The sequence below is a fragment of the Phyllopteryx taeniolatus genome, chromosome 9, assembly GCF_024500385.1.
Source record: "Phyllopteryx taeniolatus isolate TA_2022b chromosome 9, UOR_Ptae_1.2, whole genome shotgun sequence".
In the NCBI taxonomy this organism is placed as follows: domain Eukaryota; kingdom Metazoa; phylum Chordata; class Actinopteri; order Syngnathiformes; family Syngnathidae; genus Phyllopteryx; species Phyllopteryx taeniolatus.
This window is the reverse complement of record NC_084510.1, coordinates 24114452-24128889: the sequence shown is the minus strand read 5'-3', so window position 1 is coordinate 24128889 and position 14438 is coordinate 24114452. Positions and strand designations below refer to the sequence as shown.

The following is a 14438-nucleotide window of genomic DNA, read 5'->3' as shown; positions in this document are numbered from 1 at the left end:
CACGAAATGTACAAACTCGGCAGCTCCACAATAGCCCATTAGTCTTCATTTTGGCCAGGACATTCAACAGGGCCCTTTCGTCTTATGGCGCAAATAAAAATGTCTTGGGGCTAATTGAAAGAAATTGTCTGTCTGTTTGCTTTGCGTTAGGGCCGTGGCGGACAATGGTCGCGATTGTCATGACGATCTGGGAACTGAGCTAGCTGGTTGCCCCGGCTGACTTTGGTTTGAATTGTTTAAGGGGGAATCATGTGAGGGGGGGGGGGGGGGGGATTTAAGAAACGAGTTCTCTATGACGTGGGTGCATTGACGTTGCTGTTTGGTGCACAAACGCCAACGGGACTGCACTCACTTTGCTTTTGCTTTGCAATACGCTCACGGTGACAAATGGGGCCACATTATTGTTATACAGCAGTGATTCTCAAAGTTTGTTGTGGTACGCAAAATAATCACTGCCTAAGTATATTTAACTTTAAAGTACAAATTGTATGCATTAAATCTTTAAGAAGTGTTTGTTTTAATTATGAAAATGTTTTATTTAACTTTTTATGCGCAATAGGTTTTAATTGAATCGTGTAGCTTTAAAAAAAATAAAAATAAAAAATCCTGTATCTACCTACCTGCCGATATAACTTGTGTCACAGTGGCTTAAAATAATATTGAACATATTTTTTTTTTTTAGGAATAAAACCTCTGTCTCGTTTTTGTGAACACTTAGTCCTAGTACTACTGTTTTAATGTTTGTCATAATGGTGGTGCTTGGAGAGCTAAGTATTTTTTTTTTTAGGTGGTTCTTGGTGTAAAATGTTTGAGAGCCACTGTTATACAGTTTACCCTCGCTGTTACGGACCAAGCCCCGATGCGAATGGCAAACATTTGCGAGTAATTGATGCCCCCACCCTAAAAATGTTCACGGTGGTTTTACTACTACTACTACTACTACTATAAGCAATAGTTTAAACCACTTCCACCAGTTCCACCACTGCCAATAGTGACATTTCTCTGCATCATTTTGAAGTTTACTACCCTACTTTCGCCTGCCCACAAGGATCCTTGTGTGCCTCTCGTACTTCTACTGGAATCTTCCATCACGCTGCTGTTCGCTGTCAAGCCGGCCTGGCTAACGCTAGCTACTCCGCCACTAACTTGGCGCCTCAGAAGGAGCAGGGTGCTTGTGTCGCTACAGAAAGTGCGAATAGGGCAATTTCTCAGGAAAAACTTGTAAGTTATATTCGACAGAAGAAAATCGCCAATAGCCAAGTTTGTGAATGCTTAATCGCTAATAGGCAGGTATTTACTTCATTTGAGGTGTTGTCCTGAAATCAGTTGTTGATTCGGTAGCATTGTGGAATAGTGGTTAGCACACCTTTCTCACAGTAAGGAAATCCAGGTTTGAATCTTCGGAACAACTCTGTGTAGAGTAGGAGTCGGTGGAGGAGTCATCCCTAGAAACTGTACGTCGGAACATTATTCATACTCATAAAAATGCACCGATACTACACATCAATACCACTTCACCAGCCTGAAACGGTATATCCTGGGTAGGAGCCATGTCAGCCGTTTGGAGAAAATTCAATTTAAACACGGGCGACCTCGCTTTTTGCCAAATGCAAATTAAGTATGCTCGGGCAGCGACGGGGGCAGCCGCACCGTGAGCCGTCCAGCAAGCACCGAGTTTCAATTTGTATATCTACCATTTTCTACGTTTTTCGTAGTTTCATTGCTTCTTTTCCTCTTTGTGCCCTAAATGTTCAGACTGAGACACCACGTAACTGAAATGCCTTGTGTTACAGGCTACATTTAAGCTAAATGTTTGGCAAGACATTCAGTTGGATGTTGAAATGTCAGTAATGACAGGTTGTTACTCTAAAAGGTGTGTGAGTAAAGTTTATGGCATGTTCAAGAAAAGTATGTTTTGTGGTTTTGAACAATATTTCGCCAGAATAAAACGTTTTTGTCACAATTGCAAGACGTATTGGTATTATCAAGTTTGTGTACTTTATTTGGTATTCGCAAGTACTCAAATGGAAGTACTTGTACTCTGTCTCAAAAAAAGTGGTGTCAGTGCATCCCTAGTGTAGACTGCAGAGTTTTTGTTCAATTGATATGTCTGACTGTACTGTGCGTTACATTACTTTAGTAAGCTACATTCAACTCGTTCAAAGTAACAGGCACAAGCTGCCACCTCTCCTCTATCCTCCCTGCTCCATTATAATTGCTCACATTTACCAGGTGAGCGTCTGAATCCTGAGGAGGGAAAAGGCGACAAGCGGAATAAATAAATCGTCTCAAGCGGAAGTTGATTGGCAGCGGTGTTTTTCAAATAATAAGATGCAGCTGTTGATATCGGGGGTTGGAGGGAGTGCGTGTGCAGGTTTACTTTCCTGGCGGCCCCCGTGGCGGCGCGCCAGTCGTGATGAAGGCAGACAGCTGACAGGTGCTCCGAGGATGACGCCGACGCCACCGCCGAGCGCACCTGCTAAACTTAACTCTGGAGGAGAGCGAAGAGGGGGAAAAACAGTGTGTGTCGGAGCTGGAAGTGGGGCCCCCAAAAAATAAGAAGATAAGAGGGTTAAAAGCGTAAAAGTGAGCAGTCAAGAGTTGGAATGGCGGCTGAATCCGTCACAGACTTCGCCAGCATTGCGCTAAAATTTTTTCCCCCAAATGATAAAGACCCGAACATAACAAATTTGGGAAATGAAACGAGATGAAACGGTCTATCAATAAACAGGGATAATATTAGTATAAACATTAAAAAATTGGAATTATCATATCGACCCCATTTAGCATCGGTGCTGCAGTTGAAGTTTACTGTCAAACTGAACATAAACCCAGGAGAATTACATGTATTTAAAAAAAAAACAGCCTTTCAGTCTGCTAGCTCAATGCTAATGCTAACACATAATGGGAAATGCTTGATGCAGCAACACATTTAGACATTCGATATAACAGTAATCACAGTCATATATTCTTTATCTTCCACGAGGAGCTGAGAGGAGCTGGGACATCTATAGGCTACTGTACAGATGTCGGTCTGTCTTATACTGCCCCCAGGTGGCCAGGGGCGGGCAACAGCACAATGGACCATATGCACGGCAGCACATTAAGCATTTCCGATGGAAAGGTTAGGTTGTGTAAGTTTCCTGCGTCCGTCTTTTTCAAGCTTCTGGGATGGCATCTGACAAGGTCAAGGTCGGTTGCAAGGTCGAATTTTCATCAGAAGTTTTTACTTTTGAAAGGCATCGGGATATCTCTTCCAGGCAACACTGCAGTGTGCTGCCCATTATGTTGTAGCCTAATGTACAACTGCGAATGGCTCATTAAATGGGATGAGGATCCTTTGATTGCTTTGTTGATATTTGTATAACTGTAGAAATTATAAAGGTAGTACGTCGTTCACTGTAACTTTACGTTACGCCAGCAGACAGCAAGTATAGTTTGAAGAGTTTGATGCTGTGATTGTTATCGCTATGTGTTTGCCTGGTGATCGGAAGTTAGCACACCTCCGTACCCCAAACGCAGAAATGCTGTGTGTATGGAGTCCTTTGGTGCAAAGTGTGACAAAGACTATTTAATTATTTTTCATTCCATTGAATTATGTCCTTAACAGACAAATTCACGAATGCCAAATCGCCAATGGTTTACTGTACTGCTACTGACCCTTGTTTTTTGAATGTAGGGTTTCGATTGTGAATTCCTCCAGTAACTCACTTTTGTCTGGATGTTAATGAGCAAGTGCAAAAGTGGCAAGTACAAGGACAAAAAAACCACTCACGCTTTCCATATGTTTAAGTAGCACCGCATACATAAGCACTTTGCAGCATGCATAATACATTGCCTGTGTGTGTGCGTGAGACGGTTCTGATGCTGACGCTGTAGTCTGGAAGCAAGCATTTGAGCCCCCCCTTAAACTCTTCAGACTAACAGAGTGGGTGGGGGTGGGGTCTCTTCAATGAGCTGTGTATCACGAGACGGTTACGTTGTAGCCACTGCAGTGTGTGTGTGTGTTTATAGATTTCACACAAACACATATGCAAATGAGCGCCGGTGTGGACGGGAACTGGGCGCACGTGGCAGGTAGCGGCTGGCTGGCTGGGAGCGCTGTCACCAATTTGTTCCTCGCCATAGGGGACATGCAGGGGATGGAGAGGCGATGGCAGCTCCCTGTTCTCCTCATGGCTAATGAGGCCTACACTTCTCCTCTCTTGTGTGTGTGTGTGTGTGTGTTTTCGGTTTGGATCCATTTGTGTCACAGAGCTGCCATGGCTTTCCATTCCCAGGAACCTGAGTTGATGTCTGGCACAAACACATACACACACACACACACCAACTTTGCACTTACTTAGACTTATAACTTTTTCATGGCATTATTATTAACACACACACACACACACACACACACACAGAGTGCAGACAATACACTAAAATTTGTAGTGGAATAATCTTCCTGGTATGTTGTAGGTCAAATTGACCCACTGGAAAAAAACACATGCAAACACGCATACACACGTAGGGCCTCTTTAGATTTTCGTTTTTGCTTTCCGATCCTATCTGAGCGAGACGACCCCAAAGTACTTCTAATTCTAAAAATGGTTTGGAAAAAGTGCCTGGATGCAACCTGTAAGCCACCTTTAGCATAAGTTACTCCTATTTTTGTTTTTTATTCATAATTTTTTTTTCTTTAAATGATGAAACATGCTGTGATGCGGGTGACATTGACCCGTGTTTTACCTTTAAAAAAAATAATCATATAAGAAAACATTTTTTTTGTTTTTAAAAAATGGCATAAAACTTCTGCTGGCCTTGTGTTTTTTATCTTTTATTTTTAAAACATGTTATTTCAAATAAGCATGTTAAAATGACCAACATTATGGTGATCTAAAGAGACAAACATAACAGGAGGGGTAAAACAAAAAGAGGTAAAAAAGTAGCTTTTCGGTATGAAAATGATTCAAGCTGGTGTTGGATCAATTCATGCCTCTGCGGGTCAAATTGACCCAGGAATATTATTACAGTTTGTCAAACTTTGCACGTGTTGCAGTTTCACACCTTTGCTGTCAATCATTTCATCCACTTTAATTTGTTGTTGAATCCGACTAGTTCTCGCATGAGTCATCAGTGTTTAAATTGACAAAGATGTTAAGTTTGTGGTCAGAATGGCTGCAATTGCATTTGTGGTTCAGGAGCGCCACTGTGTGGTTAGAATCGGGAAATGCAGCCTGAAGAATCAATTGGGTATTCTTCTTCTAAAACCGCTGTTCATTCATTCAGGTATAACTTGTCTGGAACAGTTCATGTTGGCCTCGCCAGGCGTCTATACGGGATAAGGCATTTACTTTCCTCTCACGCAGCACTGGACTAGTGTTCAGCACATCTGCCTCACAGTTGAGAGGTTCTAGGTTCAAATCTCCGCTTCAAATCTAATGAGTTAAGATTTTCCCAAACTTCACTGTAAAGGTCAGCTTAACAGGTACCATGTCTGCTCTGCATACTGTGTTGTGGTAATGAGATGAATACCATGACACGCTGGTATCATAGGTAGTGCCTCCTGGTAACACTTGAATTATTTTCAAGGTGTCTACTTGATGTGTGGTGTTTATTCTGTTCCAGCCTCCCCCTTAAAAAAAAAAAAAAGTAGTTTTTTTATGATGTCAGTCCTCAATATATTATACTTTATAAAAAGAAACAGTTCTGAAATAATTCAAAAGTGAGTTTTTGTCACCCTTTGTATCGATGAATGACCATTGCGCTGCTGCCCGCCTTGGCCACCTGAGGACAGTAGAAGACAAACATACAGATATACTTTACTGGAGACTCATATCCTCTCTGGGCTTCTCAGTATGGCAAGATTATTAGTTGTTCTTCACAGAGGTTAAAGGGTACATGCCTGTGATTATTGTTATATTCCCTGTCTACATGTGTTGCGGCAAAGTTTGTGTCCGTTGCTGAAAAGGTAACAACACAGCCTCATGATGCTGATCCTGTATGTGGGCAACCTAAGTCCGCATTCGGCAAAACTTCCTCACAGTTTTGGTGAATGGCGGAGGGGGCTGGGACCAAGCACACGTAGGTACTTTAAACATTTATAATGTCTTTTTTTTTTTTTTTTTTTTAAACACAAGACATTACCACAGAGCTACCAAAGATTACAATATTTTATGTTTAGGATTCATACAAATAAACTTTTGTCAGAAGACACAGCCATAAAGTAAACAGCATTTTAACAAATTCGGCTTCAATCAATCATGTAATCAAGCAGTAGTCATTCTCGTTAGCGGAGCATTCACAGAAGTCAGGTAATATTTATCAATATATAATATCAAGTAATTTTTGTCTAAGTAATTTAAGAGGACAGAAGGTTAAAATTTTAAGTTTCATTAGAGAGAACCAAGTTGTTTTCAGGGGATAAGTTTTTTTTTTTTTTTTTTTTTTCATAAAAAGTAGAAGGAGCAGCGTGTTTACCTTAGGAAAAAAATATAAAGGGGGGAAAGTGGAATATTTAGAGAATATATAATATAATATAATATAAACGTTTTTTTCGAAGAGAAATAAAATAATTTTCTGCATTGTTTTTTTATTTAAAAAGAAAAGTATTTGTTGAGGTTTTTTGGTCTATTTAAAAGAGGAATAATGCCTTTTTTAAAGAGAGAAAAGTTTTATTCAGATGGATGCAACGATTATAATGTGTGGCGAGAAAGAGGGGATCAAACAGTCAAGAGAATGAAGGGGAAGGACATTTGAGTCATTTTAGGAAGTGTCTGACATGAGGAAACTTCATAAATTTAAGAAACACACAAAGAAAGAAAGCTAAAAAGTAAAAGATCCCTGATTGCAAATATACAATTGCATCTATCGTAATTTTCTCCTTCAGTAATGTTTCTGTAAGCTCAGGTCAGAGCAGTCTAAAAGTTCCAGGCGTTTTCTTTTTGGTTTTTTTCCCCCCGCTCGCCCAAGGCAATATGGCCGCCATCTGTCACATGATATTGATCAGGGCGCAGACGTGGGTGGCTTGAAGAGTCCCGTCCTTCGGAAGTGGCGCACAATGAGCGGCACGGACACCAGCGTGATGCTGATGCGCACGGGCGCAAACAGTTTGTGGACTGCGTAGGCCAGGACAAACGTGCTGGTCCCCGCCGCCATCTTGGAGCGGATAATGGCCTCGCTGAAGCCCAGCTTGCTCAGCACGGCCGCCATGTCTATACCGCTAAAGAGGAAAAAAAGGTGAACTGGTTACATGTCGGTCACATTTATCTTTCTACCAGTTAAAAAATAATCCACCCATCCATTTTGTACTGTACTCCCTGACGGTGATGAAGTAAATTTTTTAAATTTATTTTTTGGGGTGGGGAGTTGGGGGTTTGTCTTTTTAAAGGAAGTTTTTATTTTTTATTTTTCAAAAAAATATAGATTTTCGGGGTAGTGATTTAAAAAAAAACACAAAAAAAAAAAAAAGTTTAAGGAAAAGGCTAGTTTATTTTTCTAGGATTTAAAAAAATATTGTTGGATAAAAAGGGGAATGAATTTAGAAATGTTTTAAAATTTTGATAGCGATAAAATGTTGCATTTTCTTTTTCAAGAAGAAAGTTATTTTTCAGGACTTTTTTTTTTACAACCCCAATTCCAATGAAGTTGGGACTTTGTGTTAAACATAAATAAAAACAGAATACAATGATTTGCAAATAATTTTTGACCTATATTTAATGGAATACAGTACAAAGACAAGATATTTAATGTTCAAAATCATAAACTTTATTGTTTTTAGCAAATAATTATTAACTTAGAATTGTATGGCTGCAACCCGTTCCAAAAAAGCTGGGACAGGGTCATGTTTACCACTGTGTTACATCACCTTTTCTTTTAACAACATTCAATAAACGTTTGGGAACTGAGGACACTAATTGTTGAAGTTTTGTAGGTGGAATTCTTTCCCATTCTTGCTTGATGTACAGCTTCAGCTGTTCAACAGTCCGGGGTCTCCGTTGTCGTATTTGACGCTTCATAATGCGCCACACATTTCCAATGGGTGACAGGTCTGGACTGCAGGCAGGCTAGTCTAGTACCCGCACTCTTTTACTACGAAGCCACGCTGTTGTAACACGTGCAGAATTTGGTTTGGCGTTGTCTTGCTGAAATAACAAACACCAGCATCTAATTATTTGATTGCGGGACGCTGCGTCACTATTGTTAAGAGGAAAAAAAGTCGTTTTAAAAAAATAAAATAAATCAACCGTCACCATCTGACGAGACACTGGTGCTGACACATTTCATTCCTGTATAAGAAAAAATGCACGGTTGCGGCAATATTCCGTTTCAGTGGGTTCTTTTTAAAAGGCAGAGCCTTTCCACTCAGATCATTTTCAGGATCTCTGCGTGAAAGAGGCGAGTGACTCCTCGACGTTATCAAGCCGCTGCACTGGGCTGGCTTTAATCAGCCAAGTACAAGGCAGCAAAGTGTTGAGCTCGATAATGCTGCACGGTTGCAGCCGACTGGCTTTTCCACGCGAGGCTTATTATCAGCTGTGTGAGAAAGGCCGCGGGCTCCCCTGCTAATCTGTTGCAAATCTCTTTGCTTTTCCGGCTGCTGGGACGCCGCCTAACTGTCACATTCGACGCACGCTGAAAGGCTTTACTGTTTCGCGCCGCTATTATTAAATTAAAAAACTTCCATGTGAAGACTTTATGTTCCGCACGTCTCCTCTTAAATCCAAAGCAAACTTGTGTTTATCGTTTTATGATACTCTGCAGCTTGAGGACGTTTTTAAAGGTGCTATTTTGAATGGCTACTCCACAGTTGCATGCATTTATCCACTTCGCACTGAACTTCATACTTTCTGCTGTTGTGTGCTGTATATATAACTCAAAGTATGTTGAATCATTTGGTTTGGAAGGATTAATTCTCTCCTCATAGCAAGCGAACTACAGAAAAACAAAAACATTTTCTGTTTAAAAGCCCTTTAAAGACATTTTAGAAATGTTTTTATTTGACACGATTACACCGTGAGAATACTGTTGAATGTTAAACTTCAGTAATAATGTACCATTAACCATGAAACGTTTTGTCACTGTATAAAATGTTCATAGCAGTGAGCGAGTTTGAATGATTGTCGAAATGTGCCCTGCGGTTGACTGGCGAGCAGTCCGGGGTGTACCCCGCTTCTCTTTCCAAAACTCTGCTGTTTTGTCACACCATCGTCGTCATCAGTATATTTAGCGGTATTGGTATTATTACTGTATGTTTCTGAGAAAGTGTGGGAAGAGGCAGAAAGCTGCTTTGTCACCTAGATATGAGGAGGTAGAACATTCCCAGAGACATGAGGGAGATCCCCACGTGGAAGGAGACCCCCACAGCACCGTACTCCTTGAAGACCTTTTTGAGTTGCTGGGTCTTGTTGGGCTTATCTCCATCCGGTTCGGGCTCCCCGGGGGCTTTGCCTTCAGCTGGAGGAGTTGGTGGGCCTTCCTTTAGGTTGCGCTCGTCCTGGATGGGGTGAAATAAAACACAATGATGCACTCCAAAGTACAATGCAAACTCCAAAAGTGAAACAAAATTCGTTCAGTGACATCTTGACTTCCAAGATGTTCTAATTTCCAGACTTCTCCCTCATGGGAAATCATGTAAAGTGAATTATTCTGTTTTTGGACAAACTGTCACCATCATAAAACCTTGGACTTAGTGTGCATGCAATGTTTTCGATCAAGTTTTAGCCCTTTTGCTATGTTCCGGGTCAACATGACCCTTTTTAAAAAGAAATACCATTTCAAAGGTCATTTCCTCTGGTTGGCGTAAACCAATATATTCAATGATAATGGTTCATTTCACATATTTGCGAAGATATGTAAATATTTTTATTGGGATTTTTTTCAGTTTCTGTAATTGGATAATGACACCCACCCGAAGTCCAAATGACCCAGTAACAATACTGCTGTTCCTGAACGTAACAGGAGGATTAGCATTACTAGCTAGAGAAGTTAACCATTGTATCATCAAACTAACAAAGTAAAACTACTCATCCTTTGACACACGCCCCAGGTCACAATAACCCTGTAACTTTATTGCTGTTCCTGAACATAACATTCCTATACAGAGGAGTTAACCACTGTAAAACCACTTGAACATTTTTGTTGCATTTTAAACTAGCCTCATAGCAAACAATTAGCTTTCATAATATTATGTTATATAGTAGGGCTGCATGATTATGACCAAAATGATCAATATTGTAATCACAATTATTAGTCATGATTATTCTTCATGTTAGGGAAAAATCTTTATTTTTATTGCACAACTTTTCAACAAACTGTAACAGTTTTCAGTGCAAAATGAATCTTTAAATAAGTATAAACGTTAACAATAAAAAATAAATGTACCCCAGAAAATTCTACTTTACCAAGGGCTCACTGAATAAATATGCTATTACAATGTGCAATCATGAATTGCAACTTAATGGAAGCAAATACAGTTAACGCATAAAACGCAATAACATTAGGCTGTAAGCGCCGACTTTTCATTTGAAAATCTCCGTCAATATAGTGAATTGTCGAGGACTGTACGTCGCCGCCGTTCTGCTTGATTGAACAGTCGTGCACAGTCACAAACCTTTCCTCTCTATTTACTGCTGCCATTTTTTTATTCTGCGGTCAAGCCAGCCGAAAAGTTGAAATCAAGGCAGATGCTACCATTGTTAATTGTGTCTTACCGTGACACGCCACCTCTCCGCCAATGTGCTAAGAGGGCCAACTTCAAAATAAAAGCTTCATATATTCATACTATTGGGCATTGATGCCATTTTAAGCTTTCATTTTGAAGTATTGCCGGGCCTTAATGAAGCCTTAACCAGATGTTCACCCCCTGGTGGCTGGCTGACTAAGTTGCAGGCACTTCTGCAAATGAAGCAATTTTCATATTTAGCAGTGCCTGCATTTTTTTATGTAAAAAATTGCAGACGATCAGGCTTATTTAATCGTGGCAACCAAAATCTCGATTACGATTGAAATTCGATTAATTGTGCAGCCTTCTTATATAGTGTAGTATGGTATAGTGCAGTGATTCTCAAAGTGGTATGTGGGCTCACTCCAGTGGTGTGCTAAGAATCACTTAATTAAATGTTCAAACTGGCTTAAACTTTTTTTTTTTTTTTTTTCAAGTACAGTACATTTGTTAAATACATTTCAGTTGTATTTAACTTTTAAGTACAAAACATTTGTCTTTAAGCTAGAACTATTTGTTTCTAAACATTACTATGCTACAGTATTTGAATGCTGATCATGATAGTGATACAGCGAGTGGGGGGGGATGGTATCGTGAATCAGGGAGCTTGGCGGCCCTGTCGACAAAGCACAATCAAGAAAGTTGGCGTGGGCGAGGCAGCGGGACTTCTGCTTTTCAGAGGGGCCACCGAGGCCGACTCAAAGTAAAGGGGGGCGGGCGGCGGCCTTGGGAGGGTCATGTGAGCAGGCGGCCACAGAGGATGTATGGGAGGGGGAACAGTGGGAGCTCTGTGACTGATAACAGCTTCTCACAAACACACAAGTCAAGTCAGAGTGTGACACACACACACACACAATCACACACCTCCACCCTGAGGCCATCAACCTTCTGTCTCGTTGCCTAACATTTACTTTTTGTCTCTTTTAATCCTTATTCTATAATTGCTGTTTTTTCAAAACATATTTTCTTGTAGTGCAGCCTGTTTTCATATGACGACCTAAATGAATTAATACAAGGTACCGCATTTGTTTAAGTATGGTACTCAATTTCTTGTTTCATTGTCAAACGTTTATAAAGGAGAAAAGGAGAATTTGTAAAAGGGGAAACCATTTAAGAGGGGAAAAAATAACCGTAATAAAAGCCATTTAAGAAAAATACAGCTTTTGTAACAGGTCAAATTTGCTCACTTGAGTAAAAAAATCAAAAAATCCATGCATCCAAGTTTGGTTGCTGTTAGTTAGTCAATGGGTTACTTTTGTTCGCTTGTTAGTCAGCCTGCTCGTCATTTAGTTACCTAGCAATTTAGTTTTGTTAGTTATTATGGTTACGTAAACACTAAAGTTTAAAGACCTTGTCTCCAACAACTGATAAATGGTTGCTGTCAGTCAGTCAGCTATGTTAGTAAGTTAGTTAACGTGTTACCTAGACAGCTTTTCTTTCTTTTTTTTTTGATAGTTAAACATGCAGTGGGTCACACTGATCCATAAACACTTTTAGTGTACCAAAGACACAAAGATTAACTGGAGGGTTAAAGGCTCATGAATTATCCATCCATCCATTTTCTGAGCCGCTTCTCCTCACTCGGAGCCTATCCCAGCTATCATCGGGCAGGAGGCGGGGTGCACCCTGAACTGGTTGCCAGCCAATCGCAGGGCACATATAAACAAACAGCCTTTCACACCTACGGCCATTTTAGAGTCTTCAATTAACCTACCATGCATGTTTTTGGGATTTGGGAGGAAACCGGAGTGCCCAGAGAAAACCCACACAGGCACGGGGAGAACATGCAAACTCCACAGAGGCGGGCCCGGGGATTGAACCCCGGTCCTCAGAACTGGGAGGCAGTCGCTCTAACCAGTCGGTCATCGTGCCGCCCGCTCATGAATTAAAATGTAAATGTGTAAATGCATTTTATGGGGAATGTCATGTGACCAACCCCGGAAAACAGGTTAGCTGACTTCCTGTGTGTGCAGTCATAACTAGCATAACTACAGGCTGCATTCATGATGGTTTGAACCTAAACTTGGTAAAATGTTGTTTTCTTTATGGCTGGCGCCCTTAGACAAAAGTTATATACAGGTCTACAATTTATCTATACATATATGAAATTATATATATAATCACAAAGACTAAAAATCCGATATTGTCATCTTTGGTGGCTCTTGAAGACATCTTGTGTAAAACGACGACAGTGTAAACATTTAATATTTCTACAGTTGCTTTGTCTCCTGCCATAGGGCTCCACCAGCCACCTGAAGCAAAAGGAAGTGCTTCGACCTGTTTTGCAGAATGCGGAAGTGCGTTGGGCATAACCCTATTAGATGTAATAAAGAAATAAATAAAAGCTTGTAATTTCCTTATTGCTTGAAATACTTTACAACTTTAACACACATACCGCATACCTATATTTAGGGTTTGAACTATTAATATTGGCAATTCTAAACAAAGCAATTTGTGCTGTTTGCGTCTGGATTGCAGACCAGGCATGGGTTCATTACAGAAGTTTAGCACTGTGCAACTGTCTCGTACTTGTTTGAAGCCATATAAACGTTGTGACAATAACACTCGGTGCGATCAAAGCTACTTCTGTGTGACGTCATCGTCTTAAACGTGGCAGTAGGCGTGACGTGTACACCTGCCTGTTGATGAGCAGTGCGCATGCGCGGCCCAGAGACGTTTGAATGACGTAAAGTGAAAGTACCGAAGTGTATGACACCGTCCCCTCCTCACCCCTTTGAGTGCACCATTACACAGTAGCCTGGTTAAAATACCTCCGCGTTCTTGTCGTCGATGGCGGGGGTCTTCTTGGGGGCAGGGGCAGCGGTGGACGGCCCGCGGTTACTCGAAAACAAAAGCACCGGCTCCGCCAGGCGGCCGCTCCAGCTCCAGTGTCTCCAGTCCGGGAAGATCAAACCGTGGTGCTGGTACGGCTCCGGTCGTTGTCCTGCGAAGCGCGCAGGCGTCGAGCCCACGCAGCAGGTCCGGTCCCGGTGAAAGCCCCTCGTTAATGTCAACGGTCCGGATGAGCGGCGGAGAACGCGCGCCGCCGTTGTCGTCGTCGTCGCACGACTCAGAAACATGGCCGTCGTTCCGCCCTCAAAGCGACTTCAGCGGTGTCCAAAATGATTACGTTAGTCGAGACTCGATAACAGCGAGCGAAGGTCCGAACATGCTGACCGCGTCTCCCCCCCCCCGCCCCGCCCCGCCCCCAAGCAGAGCGCTTGTTGACAGGCAGGCAGGCAGGCCGCGCAACCGCACGCTGGGTCGGAAGAACAAAGCTTGCGGTGGCTGCGAGACGTATGGGACGTGCGTGGTTTGGAGCGGCCTCTAGGGGGCGCTGCTTACCTTCCTGGCCACATTAGTTACAACGACACAAGCTTAATACAGTGGTGGCTTAAATTGGGGTTTTGTGGTATTACAACGTCAAATGTTATTGAAACTCAAGCACAGAAGTTCTGAACTTCAGAATGGTAAAGTGGACATACTAACCACTCAACCACTGTGTCTGATCTGCATTCAAAACAATAATTGCGTCCAGCGTCCAATTTTTTTTCCATTAGATTGTGCAGGGGCAGCATGGTTAGCATGTCTGCCTTCCAGTTCTGAGGTTCTGGGTTTTTAATCTCAGCTCAGCTGTTCAGTGTGGAGTTTGCATGTTTCCCAGCTTCCTCCCACATTCCAAAGACATGTTACGCACGTCATTGAACTCTAAATAGTCTTTTAGGTGTGAATG

The 14438-nt window shown here is 41.6% G+C and overlaps 1 protein-coding gene and 1 long non-coding RNA gene across 3 annotated transcripts in view; one reads left to right on the top strand and one right to left on the bottom strand.

Annotated features, from left to right (window-relative positions):
- Nucleotides 1-14438, top strand: part of LOC133483604 (uncharacterized) — a 45960-nt gene that overhangs the window by 19056 nt on the left and 12466 nt on the right. Inside the window, exon 3 of one of the 2 annotated variants that reach the window (XR_009790155.1) lies at nt 5933-6067. The exons of the other annotated variant lie outside the window; for it this stretch is intronic. This is a non-coding gene — a long non-coding RNA (uncharacterized LOC133483604). Of the gene's footprint in view, nt 1-5932; nt 6068-14438 lie in introns of those variants that run through there. 2 annotated transcript variants of the gene reach the window in all.
- Nucleotides 6636-13988, bottom strand: fam210b (family with sequence similarity 210 member B). Its single transcript, XM_061785036.1, has 3 exons — nt 13477-13988; nt 9279-9478; nt 6636-7204 (listed from the first exon to the last, which is right to left on the bottom strand). Exons 1-3 carry the CDS (start codon nt 13783-13785, stop codon nt 6988-6990), a joined length of 726 nt encoding a protein of 241 aa, XP_061641020.1. The 5' UTR covers nt 13786-13988; the 3' UTR covers nt 6636-6987.